General features: G+C 37.9%; 1 protein-coding gene across 1 annotated transcript in view; it reads left to right on the forward strand.

Annotated features, from left to right (window-relative positions):
• Nucleotides 1-22701, forward strand: part of bmp6 (bone morphogenetic protein 6) — a 78345-nt gene that overhangs the window by 35432 nt on the left and 20212 nt on the right. The window contains exons 3-4 of the mRNA XM_052113779.1: nucleotides 10140-10288; nucleotides 12124-12318. Of these exons, the coding sequence (XP_051969739.1) occupies nucleotides 10140-10288; nucleotides 12124-12318 (344 nt within the window). The remainder of the gene's footprint in view (nucleotides 1-10139; nucleotides 10289-12123; nucleotides 12319-22701) is intronic.

Here is a 22701-nt window from a genome sequence, read left to right on the forward strand (position 1 = left end):
GTGAAATACTCAGACCGGCCTGTCTGGCACCAACAACCATGCCACGCTCAAAATTGCTTAAATCACCTTTCTTTCCCATTCTGACATTAAGTTTGGATTTCAGGAGATTGTCTTGACCAGGACCACACCCCTAAATGCATTGAAGCAACTGCCATGTGATTGGTTGATTAGATAATTGCATTAATGAGAAATTGAACAGGTGTTCCTAATAATCCTTTAGGTGAGTGTATATATATAACTATATATATATATAACTATTACAATGAGGCACTTAAGGGGGTCACACACTGGACATGTCTGGCGGACAACATGCTGCGTTCTAAAAATTCTAAAAAAGGTAAGCACACTGCCGCCACCACTCGCCGTCTGTCAGCGGTACCCAGCTTCAACTCCGGAGGCTGCTCAAATTTCTGCCATGCCACGGAGTGCAACTCGCATATTTTCCATTAAATTCAACCAAAATCATCACCAAAGGACACACGGGATTATTTACTATTCCCTATTCACTGCTAACTGTAACCACAATTTTATTTAATTTTTTTAAATAAAGAATGGACAGGCTAAATTGTTCATATATTCATGTGTTTATTTTTGCTTTTAATTGAGTTTAACTTGTATCAAACCCAGAAATTTCTTTAAGTGTCCAAATATTTTTCAGGGCCACTGTTGATTTATGGCAGGGGTCTCAAACCACCAGTCCACGGGCCAAATTCGGCCTGTGACATAGTTTCATATGCCCAGTGTGTGTGTGTTAATAATTTATCCTCAAACCCGGCACGCAAAAGTATTTTATACTTTCTACATTTAGTTTAGGACTTTAATGTTCCCTATAGTTCTCTTAAAGGATTATTAAACCGTAGACTACTACAGTATATTCCACATGGCTAATACACACTTAACAAAACTATCTCTTCCATCATGATCTACTGAGCTGTCTGTAGCGTACTGGAAGCATCCATTGATGCAACGCTCATTTAGGTGACTCTGTGTTAACTGATTGCTGTGTGCTGGCTAATTGTCTTTGTCTACATATCGATGTTCTTTCTACAGTCATACATTCTGTGTATTTCGTACTGCACATCGATGTGTTTGTGTACTTATGTGTTTATTCTGGCACTAGAATTCTCTCTATCACTTGCTTGTATGCTCTCTGTGAGTGCTGTGCAAATGATTAAACTGAACACCTGCTTCATCAGACTCACACTTACTACATGTTGTCACATTTTACTGAAAATGTTGATTGTAACGAGATCCTGCGTATCAAGGAAATTTAAACTAATATGATAGATAAAAATAGACCATGATAGACTAAAAATAGATGTTACATTTTACAACTCAGTCAGATATTTGTAAAGCTGGCACTTGCGTGTCAATGTCAAAAAAGTCAGAACATTTACATTTATGCATTTGGCAGACACTTTTATCCAAAGCAACTTACAGAGCCCTTATTACAGGGACAATCCCCCCAGAGCAACCTGGAGTTAAGTGCCTTGCTCAAGGACACAATGGTGGTGGCTGTGGGGATCGAACCAGTGACCATTTGATGTGCGTTAGACCACTACACCACCACCACTTCAGAAAACACCATGAAAAAGAACATCAGAACATTTGAGGGAAGAAACAAGCCCTTCATCTCTATTCACACATTATCCATACTATTATCTGACAAGCATGAAACACATCAGCCAAAGGAGAGGTTTTAATAAAAATGTGATCTTCAGGGAAGCTCAACTGGGCACAGCAGGCCTAAAAAGTTTTGGATGCTATCAAACAAAATACTGTATTATAGCGTGTACTTAAGGTAAATGAGACTATATATATATATATATATATATATCAGTTTTTTGGTAAATAATTATACTAAGCACTGATTGATTGATTCAACTGGCCCTCAATGAGAACACCACATGGCTAGTGGCCCATGGGTTATTTGAGTTTGACACCCCTGATTTATGGTATTTACACTGATGAGCCAAAACATTATGACCACTCACAGGTGAAGAGAATAACTTTGATAATTTCCTAACAAGGCCACATGTCAATGTTTGGGTAGATTAGATGGTAAGTGAACAATCAGTTCTCGTAGTCGACATGTTGAATGTAGGAGAAATGGGCAGAAGTAAAGACCTGAGTGACTTTGACATGTATGGCCAGATGACTGGGTCAGAGCATCTCTGATACAGCAAGGCTTGTGGGGTGCTCCAGGACAGCAGTGGTGAGTGACAGTGGTCCGAGTAGGGACAAACCGGCAACAGTGTGTTGGGTGCCCAAGTTTCATGGATGCGTGAGGGCATCGAAGGCTATCCCATCTTGTCCGAACCAACAGAAGGTCTACTGTGGCATAAGTCACAGAATATTTTAATGATGGTTACGGGAGGAAGTGATGGCACCAGGATGCACTGTGCAAAGACGACAAGTCGGTGGAGTCAGTGCGATGCTTTGGGCAATGTTCTGTTGGGAAACCCTGGGTTCAGCCATTCATGTGGATGTTAATTTGACACGTGCTACCTACCGAAACATCGTAGCGGACCAGGAAAACACCTTCATGGCAATGGTATTCACTGATAGCAGTGGCCTCTTTCAGATACCACAGGACACCTCCAGAGGTCTTGTAGAGTCCATGCCTCGGCAGGTCAGTGCTGTTTTGGTGGCATGTGGAGTTCCAACAGCATATTAAGCATTGAGCCAAAACATTATGGTTATAATGTTTTGGCTCATCCGTGTATATTGTAACTCTATTGTGTTATTATTTTTACTGTTATGTTCTGTTACATTTTGACTCTAAACCATATAGCCACTAATATTACCATTCATATTCTGCAGTGGTGTAACATGTTGCCAGATAGTTGCATTGGTTGTTAAAGCTGCACTACGGAACGTTTGGCACCCTAGCGACATCTGTGGCTGCAACCTAAAATTTCAAACATCTTGCGGAGGAACATTTTCCGTAAGTTGTTTTTAAGGACTGCTCTTCTGCATGGAAGAATCTCACGGTTTGAGGTTAGCTTCTTTGCCTGTAATCATAAATCAGAGATCTTCACCTGCAGAGCCAGAGTCATAACGTGCTATTTTCATGTTAATATTATGTTATTTGTTTAAACATTTGTAACAGAGATATTACTTGATTTGAGGAAGGTAAACATCACTCTTATTTACATATTGTCATATGATTATTTAAATGGTTTATCCTCTACACATTAATGTTTGTATTATAATACACACATCAAACATATGTGATGAGTTCAGGTGAAGACACTTTCGGAGCTTTCGGACATGAAGTAAGCCTGTGATCCAACCCGACAGCTCTAAATAAAAAACATTATTGAAGGCTCACCATATTGAATCTGGGTAAGACAAAGACAGGGTTTTGAACACTTTGGTGATTTTTTTTTTTTAATGTTCTCACTAAATAATGACTATTTTGTAATTGTCACCAAAAACATCTTTCATAGTGCAGCTTTAAATGAATGCAAAAATACAGGCTTTATGAAACAGAATGCAGTGTTGTATTCTGATGCTTGATTTAGAGGTTAATATTTTTATCTGATCAATTTTAGGGACTGTTAAACCCCCATCAGGCATTGAAATGTTTATCTGTTTTTGCTCATCCTCTGTTTTTGATCGGAATAATTGACTATGTGTTTTAAATGGAGCTCAAGCGTCCCTCACTGAACACAGCACAGCTTGTCTGCCGTGTACTTTATGCAGACTTAAGCCATGACCACAACGCACAACTGAAATAGCTTTAGTTTGGCATCTAAAAAAGAACCCACCAACACACGTCAAACATTGACTTTGTGGGTGGTGGGAGGGATATCTACTTGAGAAAGGCAAATGGCATGACTGGTATAATGTCAAAAAACAAGCCAATGACTATGACACTAGCCATTCATTCTATATTTAACTGAAAAAACAAAAGACACAAAACAACATGCTGTACATAACAAAAGTTGTTATCTTTGTAAAATAGGTCTCACTCTCTACGTTCTGTTACAAAACCAAATTCTCTGGCTAAATGAACTGCATATCTCTTGCAAATTGTTTCTAATTTTTATCACAAAGTGTTCATTGGTGTACATCCTGGGTTGAACAATGGACACAATGTTTTTTCCCCAACCTGCAGTGGGAGGCTTTTATTTTTATCGAAATCTTGAGTTTTTTTATCAGCAGTCATTGTATCACTGTACAACAACGTTCACCTTGATGCAGATTATAGCATGCTTTGTGGTATTTCCCTACATACCAATTTGATGCCAGTAAATCTCAAGTGCTGTGCGGCTTGCAAAATGTATTTGCTAACAAACAGATTCATTTGCAAACTTGTCAAGTACTAACGGCATAATTACTGTGTTTATAGTTTGTGATCTTTAAAAAAAAAACACTGGTTAGGGAAATGCGGTAGAACTAGCTAAGCTAAGCAGATGCATGGTATGGCTGAGAGGAACTTCTGAAGTGTGGAAGTCTTTAATCCATGAAGCAAAAAATATCTTGGTTCTGGAGGTGGTGCAGAGGGGCTGAAAATCTGGCTCAGTTTAGCTTATGTGGCAAGACGATTTGACCTAAAAGTGCAGCATAGGGAACCTCAAGTCTGCTATCTTCACATGGCCTTAAATGTAAGGAAACAATAGCATGTAATGCCTTCTTTTTAAAAAAATACTTTACTCTAATAATGTTGTTACCCAAACTAACAAAAACATATTAGGTTGAAAACAGTTTTGCCAGGACCGTAATATAGGTGTACCACTAGCAGCACCAAACGAAATTGCAAAAATAATGATAATTTTTTAAATTGTCAAACACTCCCCTGTATGCTATTGTTTGGACAAAGGTATTCCCACCTCAAACTCACTCCATTGTTGAAAGAAATATGTGCAATGTAAGGCCGCTGAAATTAACAGAATGGCTATCTTTGGAATGGAATACTGGCGTACTGCTACATACTGTCTACTTGTGTGTATATATATATATATATATATATATATATATATATATATATATATTATTTGTAAGTATGGGAAATAGTATGCAGTATTAATTGATAAACATATCAAACAGTAGTAAGTTACATTCTGTTGTTGTCGTGATATCACATTACATTCCATGTTTAATTCAACGAGTAGCATCCCATAATGTCTCATAATTAAAAATGGTTATTTTGTAAGTTTGTGTTTTTTTAGTTTTTTTTTTTTAAGTATTTGAGTTGTCTCTTATCTGCAGTATCTGATCTCTGGTTGTATACTCTGCTTAGTATGCATACTGCAGAAATATTATGAGTAATATAGTAGTATGCTATTCAGAACTTTATATTTTTTCAAATATCATTTGTGGATAATTTTACTTCCAGTTCATTCATCACCCTGGGTCCGGCCATTCATGTGGACGTCAATTTGACATGTGACACCTACCTAAACCTCATTGTAGAAAAGGCATGCCCCTTCATGGCAATGGTATTCCCTGATGGCAGTGGCCTCTTTTACAGTATAATGCACACTGCCACACTGTACACATTGTTCGGGAATGTTTTGAGGAACAATGGCATGATGAAGAATTCAAGGTGTTTCCTTGTCCACCAAATTCCCCAGATCTCAATCTGATTGAGCATCTGTGGAATGTGCTGGACCAACAAGTCCGATCCATGACTTGAAGGATCTGCTTCTAATGTCTTGGTGTCAGATACCAAATTATACCTTCAGGGGTCTTGTTGAGTCCATGCCTTGGAGGGTCGGCACTGTTTTGGCACAATTTGAGGACCAACAGCATATTAGACATAATGGTCATATTGCGATCTTAATGTTTTGGTTCATCGGTACACTACACTTTTTGGCATATGTTGGTGGTGATCTGGGTATTCTATGCTTTCAAAATATTTGAATGCTGTGCACAGTACTATTCCATTCAAGAACGTGTGAATTTCCAACTTCCTGCTTGGAAAAGTGCAATAGAACACCAATTGAAGTCGGACTTCCAACTACGTGCAGAAAACCTCAGATTTTGCCATGATGCAAGTGCATGATGTCACACAAACATGTAAACTTTCATTTTTAAACCCACTTAGTTTAAGTTCTGACATCACATGATAATAAAACTTGTTTAGCAAATGTTTGCAGAGACAGGTGTGTAAAACACTGTAAATTACTCTTTTGATGATTGTACACATAGACAACAAATGCTAGCATTGCATAATATTGTTTATCCTTTGCAATCTGGTTTCTTTGAGTCGTCTCCTGATAATTGAACACCTGATAAGCTAACAGGAGTGTTGCAGTTTTGTATGCCAAAAGTTTGGAATAATGTACAGATTTTGCTGTTTTGGTAGGAAATTGATACTTTAATTCAACAAAGTGGCATTCAACTCATCACAAAGTACAGTCAGGACATGTATAGGACATTACTGATGTAAAAACAGCATCACTATTTGAAAAAAGACATTTTTTGATAAAATCGAGACGAAGAAAATCACTTGCCATTATATAAAACACAGTTGAAAGATATTTGGTTTGTTAAATGAACCTTAACATTGTCTTTGTGTTTGTTTTTGAGTTGCCACATTATGCAATAGACTGGCATGTCTTAAGGTCAATATTAGGTCAAAAATGGCAAAAAAAGAAACAGCTTTCTCTAGAAACTCATCAGTCAATCATTGTTTTGAGGAATGAAGGCTTTACAATGCTTGAAATTGACAAAAAATTGAAGATTTCATACAAGGTTTACACTACAGTCTTCAAAAATAAAGGACAACTGTCTCTAACAAGCACAGAAAGAGATGTGGAAGACCAGATGTACAGCTAAACAAGAGAAGTACATCAGAGTCTCTAGTTTGAGAAATAGATGTCTCACATGTCCTCAGCTGACAGCTTCATTGAATTCTACCCGCTCAACACCAGTTTCATGAATAACAGTGAAGAGAAGACTCAGGGGTGCAGGCTTTATGGGAAGAATTGCAAAGAAAAAGACACTTTTAAAACAGAAAAACAAAAAGAAAATGTTAGAGTGGGCAAAGAAACAGACATTGGACAACAGATAATTGGAAAAGAGTGTTATGGATCTAAACCCCATTGAGCTTTTGTGGGATCAGTTAGATTTTAAGGTGAGTGAGAAGTGTCCGACAAGACAGTCACATCTATGGCAAGTGCTACAGGAAGTGTGGGGTGAAATGTCTTCTGACTATCTGGACAAACTGACAGCTAGAATGTCAAGGATCTGCAAAGCTGTCATTGCTGCACGTGGAGGATTTTTTGATGAGAACTCTTTGAAGCAGTTTAAGAAATTCTGAACATTCTTTTCAAATTGTTATATTAATTTCAAATTATTAATCCTGACTATACATTGTATACATTGACTATAACATCAGTTGAATGCCACTTTGGTAAATAAAAGTACCAATTTCTTTCCATAAGAGCAAAATCTGTTCATTATTCCAAACTATTGGCCACAAGTATATTCTTCAGAACATCAAGCAATTGAATGCCCTTATGAGATCAGGCATCGACTTGGAATATCCAACATCTGACTTAAAGTGGAACTCAGCATATCCTGCAGAAATAATAAGAGTAGTATGGTAGTGTGCTATTCCAAACATTGTAATTCAGTTTTGTGCCAAAAACTAGTGGCTCAAAAATTACACTCTGCACCTTATATATTGGAGAGAAAGTCCATTCATTAAAATGTTGAATTCCAAACTTGTATGTGTGTTTATCATTATATAGGGATAAGACTGTTTTAGAGAAGAGAGAGAGAACACTGTATAAATTGTATTCATCTTGAAATCATATGGCACACATATTTTTTCTGTTTTTACGAGGATCCATCAATACCTCATGAAAAATCATGCTTGGCAGGACTGTAGAATTCTGTTTGTATATTTTTCAATCCTTGGTTGTTTTCATGGATGTCTGGCCTCACGAACAATTCTTCTGAGCCATATGTGATGGTCCTGTATGCATGCAGCACAGCACGAAGCTATTAAACTATAGGCAGATTCTAATGTCAGCCTACGACAGAGGTAATAAATGCGATTTATGTAAAGATAAAAAGCCTGACACTTCTAACTCTATTATTCCACTTAATTTAATGTGTCTATAAGAGGCTTTACAGTGGGGCTTTAGAGCGGGCAGCTACCCTGTGGTCTCGTACGGACCCTGTCCCAGGTGAGGGTGTGTGACTGGTGGCACTGAACAGTTTGAGTCAGCGTTAGTGAAGAGTTCACGCTGAACGTGATGTGTGAACCACCGCAGGGCTGAAGCTCATGTGGAGCTCCTCAGAGAGCAGCTGTAATTAATGAGCAATAACAAGGGGCTGCAGGGGCATTCTCACAACACCTGTGTGAGCAGCACACTTTGAAGTGACCGGGCCAATGAGAAACTGCTCGCTTTCATAGTGTGTAATTACTGTAATGGAAGCAGGCCTCCCTATAAGACTACTGCCTTTAAAATGTTGCTTCTGTTACCAACTCAAGTTCCTCTATTTAAAAAAAAAATATATATATATATATATATATATATATATATATATATATATATATTTATACATACAGTGGCAAGAAAAAGTATGTGAACCCTTTGGAATTAGCTGGTTTTCTGCAGTAATTGGTCATAAAATATGATATCTTCATCAAAGTCACAAGTATAGTCAAACACAATGTGCTTAAGATAACAACACACAATTATAATCTGTCATGTCTTTATTGAACATATCCCATTAAACATTCGCAGTGCTGTGGTAAAAGTAAGCGAACCCTACAATTGTATAACTGTTCAATCTTCCTTAGGCAGTAGTAACCTCAACCAAGTGTATCTGGTAGATACGAATTACACCTGCACAACATTCAGAAGGAATTTTGGACAATTTTCCCATACAGAACTGTTTCAGCTCAGCCATATTATTATAATATCTAATGTGGAGTGCACTTTTTCATTCCACAGCATCTCTATTGGGTTAAGGTCTGGCTCTAACTGGGCCACTCCAAAAGGTGAATTATTATTATTTTTTTTTTTATGTTTGTGGTCATGGTCCTGCTGCATCACCCAACTTCTACTGAGCTTCAGCTAGTGCACAGCCAGTGTTCATTTCCATAAGAAACGCTACACGCAATGTATCCTTTCACCGAAAATTAATAATTCAGAGTACAGGATGCTAACTTCACAAAAGTTGTGAATACTTCAGTCTATTCATTATTTTTTTTATATTTATGTAATTATAGGAATTTAGTAATTAGTATTTAGACATTTTTTATATATTTTCCCTAAATGTTTGAATATTTGATTAAAGTTTGGTCTGTTACAGTTTGACACAATTTCTGTCCATTTTGCGGATTGAAAAAATGAACACTGCACACAGACACCCAGACATTATCCTGTAGGATATCTTTATAAACTTGGTAATTAATTTTTCCCTCAATGATTGCAAGTGGTACCGGCAGCAGCAAAGCAGCCCTAAATAATGATGTTCCCTTTACTGTACTTCACTGTTGAGATGATGTTTTCATGTTGGTATGCGGTGCCCTTTGTACACCATATGTAGTGCTGTTTTTTTTTCCAAACAATCCAACCATAGTTTCATCAGTCCATAAAGCATTTTTACAGTTGCGTTGTGGAGTGTAAATGTGGTCTCTGGCAAACTTCAGGTGTGCAGCAATGTTTATGTTAGAAAGCAGCATCTTCCTTCGTGGGGCTATGCCATAGACACCATACCTGTTTAATGTTTTCCATATCACAGACTCATGAACAGAGATGTTAACCAGTTCTAAGGATTCCTTCGAGTCTTTAGTTGTCACTCTAGGGTCATTTTTACCTCATTGAGCATTCTGTGGCGTGTCCTTTGAGTCATCTTGGCTGGACGACCACCTCTAGGAAGAGTAGCCACAGTATTAAATCATCTCCATTTATAGATAATATGTTTGTTTGTTCTTATTTGTTTGTCTATACTTGTGACTTTAATGAAAATTAGATCTCATTTTATTATAATTAATGCAGAAAAACAGCTAATTCCAAAGGGTTCACATACTTTTTCTTGTGTCTTGTTTAAAATAAAACATGTATTTTTCATTTTATATTTATATATTTATTATTTTTTACATTAATATAGTATTAGCATTATTAGTAGTATAACAGTTAATAACCTCCTAACATGCTTGTTTGCAGGAATCCGGATCTGTTTCTGCTGGAGTCTCGCAGGTTGTGGGCGGCAGAAGAAGGTTGGCTGGAGTTTGACATCACAGCCACCAGTAATCTGTGGGTGACGAGCCCATATCATAATCTGGGTTTACAGATCAGTGTGGAGACCAGCAGTGGTAAGATGAGATCAACCACAATTATGTTTTACTCATTCATTCAATATACATTTTATGTAAAACTCATATAAACTATATGAATTACTGCACAGAAAAAGATGATGCCACATAATGTATAAACAGTAGTGTTGTTGTCAGTGATGATCTTTAGGATATTGAGAAGCTTGTGCTTTGATTTGTAAAATATAAAAAACTATAACCTCTTTAAAAAAAGAAAACGGTGGTAGCACAAAAAAAGATTCAATGATTACTAATATATATTTGCTAATATATTTGTATGATTATCATCATACAAATATATGACAAAACAGTTTTTTTTGACAAAACAGTTTAGTTTATCACTGTGTTTTATTATATTAGATAAGGTGGCAATTGTAATTTTTTTGTGAATTAATGGATTCAAGATTTTGTGGCTGTAATGGGGATAATGAAAGTGGTGCACTATCCTTGTACAGCCGTGACCAAATGTATTAGAAGTGACATAAATTATATGCAAAGTTTTCTGCTTCAGTTGTTGTGGTGTTGATTCACATTGTTTCTAAATTATTGTGCAGAGTGATCAGATGCATTTTAAATAATTGCAAAAAGCTTCATTGGCCATAAAAAATTTATTTAATTACAAAAACCCAAATTTCACTGTTTTTTGGTCCTGGCACAAAATGACCAGCCAACATAATTTCACAAATCATATCAGCAGTACCTGGGAAAGTGTGAACGAGTACTAGTCAGGTGAAATCACTCTATCATTCTGATTGGATTATAAGAGCAGACTGATTGATATAAATGGAGGGAAGAAGTGCTTCCAATTGTTGTGTTCTTGTTAGCAATGGTTACCTCTAATGAAAGAAATGCAGCCATCATCACTTTGCATCAAAATGGCCTCACGTGCAAGGAAATTGCTGCACAGAATATTACACCTGAAAGAACATTTACCGAATCATCAAGAACTTCAAGGAGAGAGGTTCAACTGCAGAGAAGAAGGCTTCAGGACATCCCAGAGTGTCCAGCAAGTGCCAGGACCATCTCCTCCTGAGGAGTCAGCTACGGAATCGTGTCACCACCAGTTTAGAACTTGCTCAATATTGGCAGCAGGTTGGTTGAGTGCATCTGCACGCATAGTGAGGCGAAGACTTTTGGACAATGGCCTAGTGTCAAGAAGGGCAGCAGAGAAGCCAAGAAAAACATCAAGGACAGACTTAAATTCTGCAGGAAATAAAAGGATTGGACTGCAGAAGACTGGTGCAAAGATATTTTCTCTGATGAAGCCCCCTTCCGACTGTTTGGGACATCTGGAAAATAGATGGTCCGGAGAAGAAAAGGTGAATGCTGCCATGAGTCCTGTGTAGTGCCAAAAGTGAAGAATCCTGAGACCATCCATGTGTGGGGTTGCTTTTCATGCAAGGGAGTGGGGTCTCTCACAATTCTACCCAAAAACACTGCCATGAATAAAGAATGGTATCAAAATGTCCTGTAAGAGCCCAACAATCCAGGAGCAATTTGGTGATGATCTGTGCATTTTGCAGCATGATTGAGCACTATGTCACAAGGCAAGAGTGATAATGAAGTGGCTCAGAGATCATTACATTGAAATTTTGGATCCGTAGCCAATCAACTTCCCAGATCTTAATTCCATAGAGAACCTGTGGTCAATACTCAAAAGGCGAGGGGACAAATAGAATCCCACAAATAATCTACAAATACTCAAGCAGCAAACTTTGCAAAACACAAAATTTATGTCACTTCCAATACTTTTGGCCACGGCTGTAGACACTTGAAATCTTTGTATCTAAAACAGGACTGGAGCTATAAAAGTATTTTTCCTTTGGTTTGCGTAGGCTGGAGCATCAGTCCTGAAGAAGCAGGGTTAGTGGGGCGTGATGGCGCTCTGGAGAAGCAGCCTTTCATGGTGGCCTTTTTCAAAGTGAGTGAAGTCCGTATCCGAACCGTCCGGTCCACGGGAAAACGGCGTCATCAAAACCGCAATCGCTCCAACAGTCCACAGGATGCGTCAAAGGGAATGGCTCATACAGGTCAGACTTTCACATTTCTGTTAATTTTGCATATTGTTAACTAAACTACGTATATTCAAGACAAGTTGAACATACACCTATAGTAGAAATCTCTCCAATCATATTCCATTTTTACAAGTGAATGTTGAAAGGGATGTTTTTGTTTTTGGTGAGGTTTATTAAGTCCAGATCTTCATAATCCTGCATGTTGAGGATCTGGACTCAATAAATCTCTTTAAGACCCTTTTGAGATTTAGGAAGCAGCACATATGTATCTCTGACATCCTGTATCCTGATGTGACTTATATTTCTTATACAAGCATCCAGTGTCCAGTGATATTAGCATTACTAGAGCTGGGTAAAAATAATCATTTTCCAATTTATCACGTACTTAATCTTTATTTGAATGATCTGATATAGATTTTTAAAATCTAAAGCTAGATCTTTAAAAATTGAGTTAGTCATTCAGTTATGTGATTTTGAATTTAATCAAATTTGATGACATTGTAGCTTAAATATACCCAAGTGAATTGACGTACTGTATAATCTAAATCCAAATCAGAATTATGACAACTGAGAGCTTGTGACTCCGTATCAAATCAAATCAAATCAAATCAGGAAAAAAGTGCCAATAAACAGCCTTAAGAATTGAGGATAGCTGGCAGAAGACCTTTATTATTTAAATATGTACCTTTCTAGAAACCACTAGGGACAGTTAGAGAAGGTCTTTATACAGTTTCTGTTATTCATTATCGTTCTGGTTTGGGGTGGTCTTTACACAAGTTGAGAGTCAGCTTAATGCTAATACAAACAGAATCCCGATCCAATTGAACACAAGTTCATGAGTTTCATATTTACAATTCCGGATGAATCTAAAGTGGAATTATGGAAGTAATTTAAAATAACTTTAAAAATAATTGAAGCATTCCCAAAGTCAAAGTGGATCTTATTTACTTTGTTAAAGGAGTGTTCTGGGTTCAATACAAGTTTAGCATTTGTAGTATAATATTGATTACCACAAAAAAAAAAAAAATTCAACTCATCCCTCCTTTTCTTAAAAAAAAAAAAAAGCAAATATCAAGGTTACAGTGTGGATGTGACTGATTTAACTTACATTGACAGTGAATGGGGCCAATTTTTGGAGGGTTTAAAAGCCGAAATGTGAAGCTTATAATTATATAAAAGCACTTACATTAATTCTTCTGTTAAAACTTGTGTATTATTTAAGCTGTAAAGTTGTTTAAATCGTCATATTTACAGTGGTTTTAGGTCATAGCAACGAAGTTGTAAAATTGGCGGTTAGTAAGTGATTGTATCGCATTAAAATCATGTTAACACACATATTGTTTTGGTCTTGTGGCTATACTTTTGAAACAGTGATTATTTTAACAAATCAATTGCCCCCATTCACTTCCATTATAAGTGTCTCACTGGAACCCAGATTTGTGCTTTTTTTAAAGAAAAGGAGGGATGAGTCTAAATACATTTTTGTGGTAATCAATATTATACTACAAATGCTGTCAATTGAGTTTAACTTGTATTAAACCCAGAATATTCCTTTAAAGCACATTCTTTTCGTTTTTTTCTCAACTGTTTTTCCCAGTTTGGAATGCCCAATTCCCAATGCGTTCTAAATCCTTTTGGTGGCGTAGTAACTCGCTTCAATCTGGGTAGCAGAGGACAAATCTCAGTTGCCTTAGCATCTGAGACCATCAATCTGTGCATTTTATCACACGGCTTGGTGAGCGTGGAGACATAGAACGTGTGGATGCTTCATGCTATTCTCTATGGCATCCATGCACAACTCACCACACGCCCCCACCGAGAGTGAGAACCACATTATAGCGACCAAGAGGAGGTTACCCCATGTGACTCTAGCAAATCTCTCAAGCTCCTCCAGATTTGCTGGTCTCCTGGCATGGACTTCAGTGTGGCCCATTGATTTTCTATGGGATTCAAGTCTGGGCTTTGTGCAGGCCAGTCAAGGATGTTCACTTTTCTCATTAGGTGGTAGTTTTTCACCAGAAGTGAGGTATGCTTTGGGTCGTTATCATGCTGGAAGATGAAATGTCGACCCAAATCAAGTTTTGTTGCAGATTGCCTGAGGTTGTCTTTCAAAATCTTCTCGTAGTCTTCCTTTTTTATGATTACTTCGACCCTGATGATATTCCCAGTTCCAGACGCACTGAAACATCCCCACAGCATTATACTCCCACCGCCATGCTTCACTGTGGGAACGGTGTTCTTTGGGTTGAACGCCTCTCCCTTCTTTCTCCAAATATAGGCAATATCTCTATGGCCAAAGAGCTCTAGTTTTGACTCATCTGGCCAAAGGACACGTTTCCAGTATGCATCATTTTTCTCTAGGTTGTCCTTGGCAAACTTCAGTCTAGCTTGGAGGTGTCTCTTCTTCAGAAGAGGAGTTTTTCTTGGTCTGCAACCTCGCAGTCCATTCCTTTGCAGGGCTCTAGTGACTGTCTTCGTTGAGGCATCAATCCCAGACTTGGCTAAATCATTCACTAGTGTCTTGGCAGATGTTCTTGGGTTTTTAGAAACCTCTCTCACCAGTTTTCTTTCCAAGGTTTTTGAAAACTTTTGCTTCCTGCCTCTACCAGTCTTGATCACCACTGTGTGGGTCTCTTCAAACTTCTTTATAATGCTTCTCATGGCAGTTCTTGACACCTGATTTGATAAACGTGCATATACTTCTCCTGCTTTGTGAGCATTAACTATTCTTTTTCTCAAGTCTAAACAAATTTATTTTGTCTTTGCCATGATGACAGTTTTATATTACTTCACTAGTTGTTTTGCAAGATACTAATAATCAGTTTGAAGTACAACTTAAAGGCTTGGGGGATTAATTAGTTTAATTAGGTGAGTTAGGTTGGTTGGTTGGTAGGTTCCATAGCCAATCAAACAGATAATTTCTTAAGGGGGCTAATAATATTGACCTTAGCAGTTTTTTTTTTATAATTATTTTATTCCAGGCAAATTGAAATAAATTAGGCTTTCTCCAGAGGAAAATATAATAAGAAATACTGTGTTAAAATCCCCTTGCTCTGTTAAACATCACTTGGGAAATATTTGAAAAAGAATGGAAATTTCATAGGGGGGCTAATAATTTTGTCTTCAACTGTGTATATATACTGTATATATAATTGAACATAGGGCTATCATTGGTCTACAGCTCATAGTAATCAATTTCTCTTCTGAATTCATCAATCAGTCCAATATTTATTATAAGGGCTTATCTAAGTGTCAATGTACACCTGCTTCAGACACGCTTTTGGAGTGTCTCGGTTGCGTTGCGTCATAAACATACCATTTTTAGGTCGCTGTGTCAATGTACAAAGTTTTATACTTGGAAAAGCAGATAATGAGTTCCCTGCCTTCGGATTTGCGTACCATGACTGCGTACCACTACCCCTGGGCTTGTTTTATATGGTGTTTTATGAGGTTCATAAGACCTGGAAGGGGCGAGAACACGGTGAAGAACGTATTTAATTTTTTGCTCTCAGGTGAAGAACGTATTTAATTTTTTTTGCTGTTTGAAGGTCCCTCCTCCCAATTTTCCATCACAACACCTAAGACACCGTAAGACTTACGCCCATACAATAATTAAAATGGGGAGAACTCCGTGGAGGCTTAGGGGACCTCTCGAACTACGGATAACAGGGGTTCAAGCCACTTATCCCAATTTCGAGCAACTTCGTGCACGAACTTACAAATCATGTTTTTGAGGGTTTTATTAAACCGTTCGACCAGGCCGTGCATTTGTGGGTAGTACACACTTGTCTGAATCTATTTAATTCCCAATAATTCGTAGAGCTTGTGTACGTGACATGAAAGTAGTGCCTTGATCAGTGAGGATTTCTTTCAGAATCCCCACTTGGGAGATCATTCTGAAGAGTGCCTCCACAACACTACATGCTGAAATGTTGCGTAGAGGCACTGCTTCCAAGTATCACGTTGCATAGTCCACCAAAACCAACACAAAGCAATATCCACGTGCCAGCCACTCTAATTGTCCGACAAGGTCCGTAACAATTCTTTCAAAGGGGACCTCGATTAAAGGAAGGGGGCGCAAAGGCACTCTTTAGGTGGCCGGCAGATTCACCTGCTGGCATACATGGCATTTCACACACAACCTGTGAACATCCTTGTGAATGCCTGGACAATAAAAATGGGTTGAAATCAAAAAGATGGTTTAGGGTTTTTTTCTCGCCATAAGTGGCCAGCCATCAAATTATGATGAGCCGTCTGGAATAATATTTTCCTCTTTGGAATCACCAAATGGGTTGCATGCTCATTTGTCGGAGCATCCTGCGTCACTCAATACAACTGATCATTTATAATAGAAAAATACGAGAGTGTGATGTCTGGCTGAAAATGTTGACAATCAAGCACTTTCACTTGATCAGAGGCATGCCTAAGGGTCTTGTTTCATGCCAGCTCCAGAGGGATATCCCCAGCAGGGAATCCTATAAGAGCTGGGGAAGCCGAAACTTCCCCCTCTGTTACATCATCCTGATGCGGAGCTGACGTAGACTGCCCCTGCTCCGCCTCCCCAGGCAGCGCATCACAAATCTCACACAGAGATGCTTTGTTGCAGGACCTACCTGCACAAATTGCCCTAAATAAAGTGGTAAAAGTTGGCCAATTCATAACCAAAATTAGCGGATCTGTGAGGCGGGGACTAACCACAGCCTCGACACTTTGACCCCAGAATTGAATTGTCATAGCCACTACATGATAATCCTTAACTTACCTTCTGACTAGCATCCAAAATCTTGATTTGAACCAGTCATTGATGGATGGATGTCTGGCTGCAACCCGAATCCATGTACCCCCATTAATACTCACAGGTATGCGGTATGTCCCAGCTCATTTTGGGGGCTTGTGGCTCATCGGGGTGCCGGATCACAGTCTCCACCTGGGCATTGGTCCTGGAAATGCCCAGTCTCCCCACAACGCCAGCAAATCGTCATCCAGCGATGCCGGGCAATGGCACTTGACCCACTCTGCAGTTCTCCTCAGTAAACGGGCGATGAGTTGCTCCAGTATCATCAGATCTATCACATCCTGACGTCACAACCCTCCTTGGCCAGGACCCACATCCGGCAGGCATTGCAGAGCAGCTGATCATTCACAAATGGGCATCCAACCTCCTCCAGCCTCAGGAAACGGAACTGCTGGCAGTGGTAAATGGTGTGCACTTATATAGTGCCTTTTTAAGCCTTAACAGTATTCAAAGTGCTTTACACTGTGACTCATTCACCCATTCACACACACACGTTCATACACCAATGGTGGCAGAGCTGCTATGTAAGGTGCTAGCCTGCCATTGGGAGCAACATGGGGTTCAGTGTCTTGCCCAAGGACACTTCGGCATGTGGAGTTGTGTGGGCCGGGATTCGAACCACCAACCCCGCAAATAGTGGCCGACCCGCTCTATCACCTGAGCCCCAGCCGCCCACAAGTGGCAGTGTTGTTCAGGGGTACGCCCGACTCACTGAAGGATGGCCTTCTTCAGGTCATCATAGGCCAGGCGAGTTTCTGCTGGAAGCTGATCAGCCGTGAGTTGTGACATCCCGGAGAGCAGCGTCAGTGCCCATCATGACCTCGGCCAGCCGGAGGCGGTAAATGCTTGTACAAATACCACGATGAACGCCTCCGGCTCATCTTGGGCTCTCCATTCACAAGCTGGTGCTCGACCATGCCTCTACTACCACATACTCCATGCTTGAATTGCTTATATGGAAGGATTATTCCTTATTACGGTCCAGGGACATGATTCATTGCACTATTTTTTTAACGTGTTATTTTTGTAATAATTATTCGCACTGAATTAACATGTTAAATCGACAGCCCTACTTATTAGGGTTTTCAGTGTGAACGATTCATCAGTGCATTAGTGTTATTTCAATGATAAAGTAAATGTTAGTTCAATCTTTCACCAAAATGTAATCACTTGTTCTACTTCTGAAATTACTTTCCTTTATTGCTGATGTTATGAAACCCTCTTATTTTTCAACCCCTCCTCTCCAACCACCTGTCAAACAGAAACAACTTTTCACCATCTAATCAATTCCTGAAGTCTTTTGTTGTTAATGGTCCAGTTTAACTCAGAAATACTATATGACAGATTACGAATGTAAAATGGGTTTACAAATGCAATTTCATGTTGACTTTAAGTGATTTGTGTTTGTAAATGACAATACATTCACTGCATGTTCCCTACTGACGTGAATGTTATTAAATATATTTGGGGACTGTATGTAAAATGTTGTTGGGATTATTTCACATCAGTGTTGATGTCCATGTGCGAGTCGGACATCACATGTTTCACTTGCTTGTACAGTAGTACTGAAACTCACAGCTCCTAAACCTCATATGCTACGTGTCCAGGCTAATAAGTAAAATCTGCTTAATTTGTTCTGAAGGTTTGGACTTTATGTAACCCAAAACATCAGCCCCTCTCCCAGCTCTGCTTGGGATGTCTGGAGCATAAATATTTACATTTGGAGCAGGAAGTTGCGAGGCCGTTGTGACAGCGCTTCCCTCGTAGTGGTGTTGAGCGTGCATGTGGTGCCAATATGAAATCAGTGTTTTCAAAGTGTTCAATGACAGCCTGTGAGCGCTGTATATTCAGAAGTGCACTATATTGTGTTCTCTCTAATCGCTGATTACAATTTTAAGAAATAACTTGGGGTGAATCTCAAGAAAACAAATTACGATAACACTTTACAGTGAGGTTCATTTGTTAACATTTGTTAAAAACTCTGAACATACTTTTACTGCATTTATTAATCTTGGTTCATTTTAATTATTAACATATAGTAATACATTTTTAAAATCAAAAGTTGTATTTGGTAACAGTGGTTAAAGCACTATGAACAAACATTTAACAATTGTATTTTTATTAAGTAACATTAACAAAGATTTTAAATGCTGTAAAAAATATATTGTTCATTGTTAGTTATTGATAACTATGTATTAACTAAATGCATTAACTGTTAATGAATGAAACGTTACTGTGAAGTGTTACCCAAATAACAAAATATATACACAAAGAAATTAAGCCTATTGTTAGGACTATCAATATTTTTTATGGTATTATTTTTAGAACAACTAAGCAAATGCTCCCTCTCAATATCCATCACTGTAATATACTGTATAAATCCATGAATATTTATTTATCAATTAACTTTATACAAAGTATAAACATACAAATACTAAATTGATATTTGGTGTGAGCACCCTATGCCTTTAAAGCAGCACCAGTTCTTCTTTAATGCATAAATACTTCATGTAAATAATATCTTTTTTAATTTCACATTACATTAGTAATATTATCTTTGCATTACAGTAATGACAAATTAGTGGGAAAATGTGCTTACGTTGTCACAATGTAAAATTGGTCTTAAAAGTAGGCTTCATTTTCTCTACAAAACAACATAACTTCTAATTTCTTTTTTATTTTGAGGTGAAATATGACATGAACATCCTTTCAAGTTTGTGTGATTCACATTTTGAAAGTATGCAAATTTTGGTATATCGCATGAAACTCGCCATGTGAATACATACTGAAATCATCAATATCATCATATAACATCTCAAAAGTTGCTCTGGAACACAGACACAAATCTTTGCACAACATGAAGTTTGACAGAGCATTTTATTTGCCCACTCTAAACCGCAAGTAATCCATTACATTTAATAAAAGAGCCGCAGTGGATTCAACTTCCATTTTCATCTCTGGTTTTAAGCCAGTTTCCCCAGAAGTCCCGATTTTGTTCTCTTAAACACATGAGATGGAAACTAGGGTTGAGCAGTGAAGTTGTAATCCATATATGTATCTGTTGCATTGGCAAAATGTTCTGTATCAGTAGCCCATTTTAAATGTGACTCTATTCCATTTTTAGTTTCCACATAACAAATATATCTTATATAATTAAACAAATGATTTCTTCTTATTATTACAGTATTATACAGTATTTAATTAATGTTATTTTTATTCTTTTTTTCTTACAAGATAAAGCTGATTTGGTTTTGTCAACTGTGGATTGCTCTCCCTCATCATCCATATTGTCAATAATAAGATTCTGGTTGAATAATAAATAAATAAAATAGTGTGCCTTTTTAACAGAAGGGCTACAAAAATTAGGCTATATCTCTATATTTTTCAGCCTATTTGATATTTATCTTATTAATTATGTATTTGTATTATTTAAGTTTTTTTGTTTTTCAACATATGAAAAAATAGAAATAAAAATAGCGCAGATAGATGAAAGAACGTGAGGCAGTAGCTGAATGGCAGAGAGCTTCTCTTCAGAGTTGTAACTTGACACAGTGTCTTTTAAAAGCGGCCCAAGATATGCATCAAGCTGTCAAAGATGTCTGTCTGTGCATGTTTATGTAGAAAAAACATTTAAATCCAGATAGGCACATTGTCCACTTTGGAAGAATATCCCATAACAGGCCCATCTCTCTTCTCTTCACCTGTGTGATTGACTGAGCACCAGTGGGCGGGGCCAAGGGTGCAATGACGGAAAAATATACGTTGCATATGCAGATGTATTTGGTCCTTGGGACGTCATAATTTCCACAAATTCCAAACGAGCCATTTTTGTAGCTTGGTTTAAATAAATGTTATTTTTCTATTAAGAAGTTTTCAGTTCTGACATTTTTAATTTTCCAATTTTGCGCAGACATTAAATTTGTTACTTGTATGGAAACATGACTTACAGTATAATAGTCTCTCTCTGTTTATGAGTTTCCAGTTCAGACGAAGTACATTATTCATGATTGAATGTTTCATGCTGTTTCTTAAGCTTTGGTTATCTGTGAAAACAAAGCAAGACTTTTAGCAGAAATGCACGGTTCGAGGTGTGGAGGAGATTGCTGGCCTTTGGCCCGAGGGAAGTTAACAAGCATCTAGCTCAACTCAGCAGAGGGCCGCCCCACCGCCAGACCTGTAATTACCTCAGAACTGTTATTAGCTGCTGGCCTAAAACGCCTGACCACGTTAACAGTATCGCTTAAAGAATTATAATAACATGGCAGTGTCCAGCGGCGGTTTTTCATCTCCCCTCCCTCGACCCTCCTTTTGTTTACCTTTGGTGTAATTAGACATGGGCGAGTTCTGTGAACGGAGCTTTAATAACCGCAGTGATGAAAGACAGGAAGAAGATAAAGTTCACATGGATGCAGACAGACCTCTTATTCACTTTCAAGTGATCATGGGAGTGGAGTGAGCAAGCGTCCCTGATTCAGCTCTCTCCAGGATGGATGTTATTCCATGCGGAACGTCGTGTCCATTAGTCCATCATGCCGTCACCAACAGGAATGTCATTGTGTAATTATTGCAGTAGAGGCCAAATTCCAAGAAGCTTTTTGTGAGTGAACTGATTTCATAGTGGTTTTTACCATTTTGTTCTTTGGTCAAGAAGTCACATATTTATCTTTACATGTACTGCATATCTTTGAATATGATTTTGATGTTTTAATTGAGAGCAGTGTTGATATATGACAACCAATATGAAATTGAACAGCTAATGAAGCTAATATAGCCTTAAAGAGGTGTGCATTTGGCATTTAGTCTCATCCTCAAATGGCTCACAGGCCGACCATAGTCAGCTAACTAACCATATAAAACATATTGCATACAAAATGGCAAGAGCTTCTGAAATCATCTATCTGATCGGCAGGCTTCTGGGAGTAAGTGCACACAGGTCCACCTGGAAACAAAGCTGTGTTTACCAGGTATCTGGATGATACAATGGCATATCAATATAATCACAGCATTCGTCAACGTTTGCCAAGGTAGTTGTTTGAGGCATGTATTTGCAACAAAAAAACAGTTATATCTGTGAAATAATCTGTGTTTTATAATTTTTTGACAGACGTCTACACGCATTTTCTATTATTTTCTGTATTTTTTAAGACTGGTCTATCATTGTTGTATAATCTATTTCAGATAAGCCCGCCCCTAAATGTCACAGAAAAACAAAATGGTAGCACTTTATTTGAATGTTCCCTTTGTTAGGGGTTTATAAAGGTATTTATTAATGACTAAGTAATTTACAAATGCATTATAAATCATTGATATGCATTTATAACATGAGGTCAAATGGTTTAATATTGGTCAATATTGGTCATGAAGTTACACTTTTTTTATGCATGTTGTTATAATGCTTTTGTAAATTAATTATTAATCATTTATTAACCCCTTTATAAACCCTAAAAATGGATGTAAAATTTACCAACTAGATGAATTTTGGCTGGTCACTTTATATATCGGTCAGACATGATTTGTATGACTGAGCAGCTCAGAATAACCATATTTTTTTTTTGGACCACTTATACATTACAATGTTATAGCTTATTTTTCTGTAAAGCTGC

This window comes from Xyrauchen texanus, chromosome 41 (assembly GCF_025860055.1).
Source record: "Xyrauchen texanus isolate HMW12.3.18 chromosome 41, RBS_HiC_50CHRs, whole genome shotgun sequence".
NCBI classification, from domain to species: Eukaryota; Metazoa; Chordata; class Actinopteri; order Cypriniformes; family Catostomidae; genus Xyrauchen; species Xyrauchen texanus.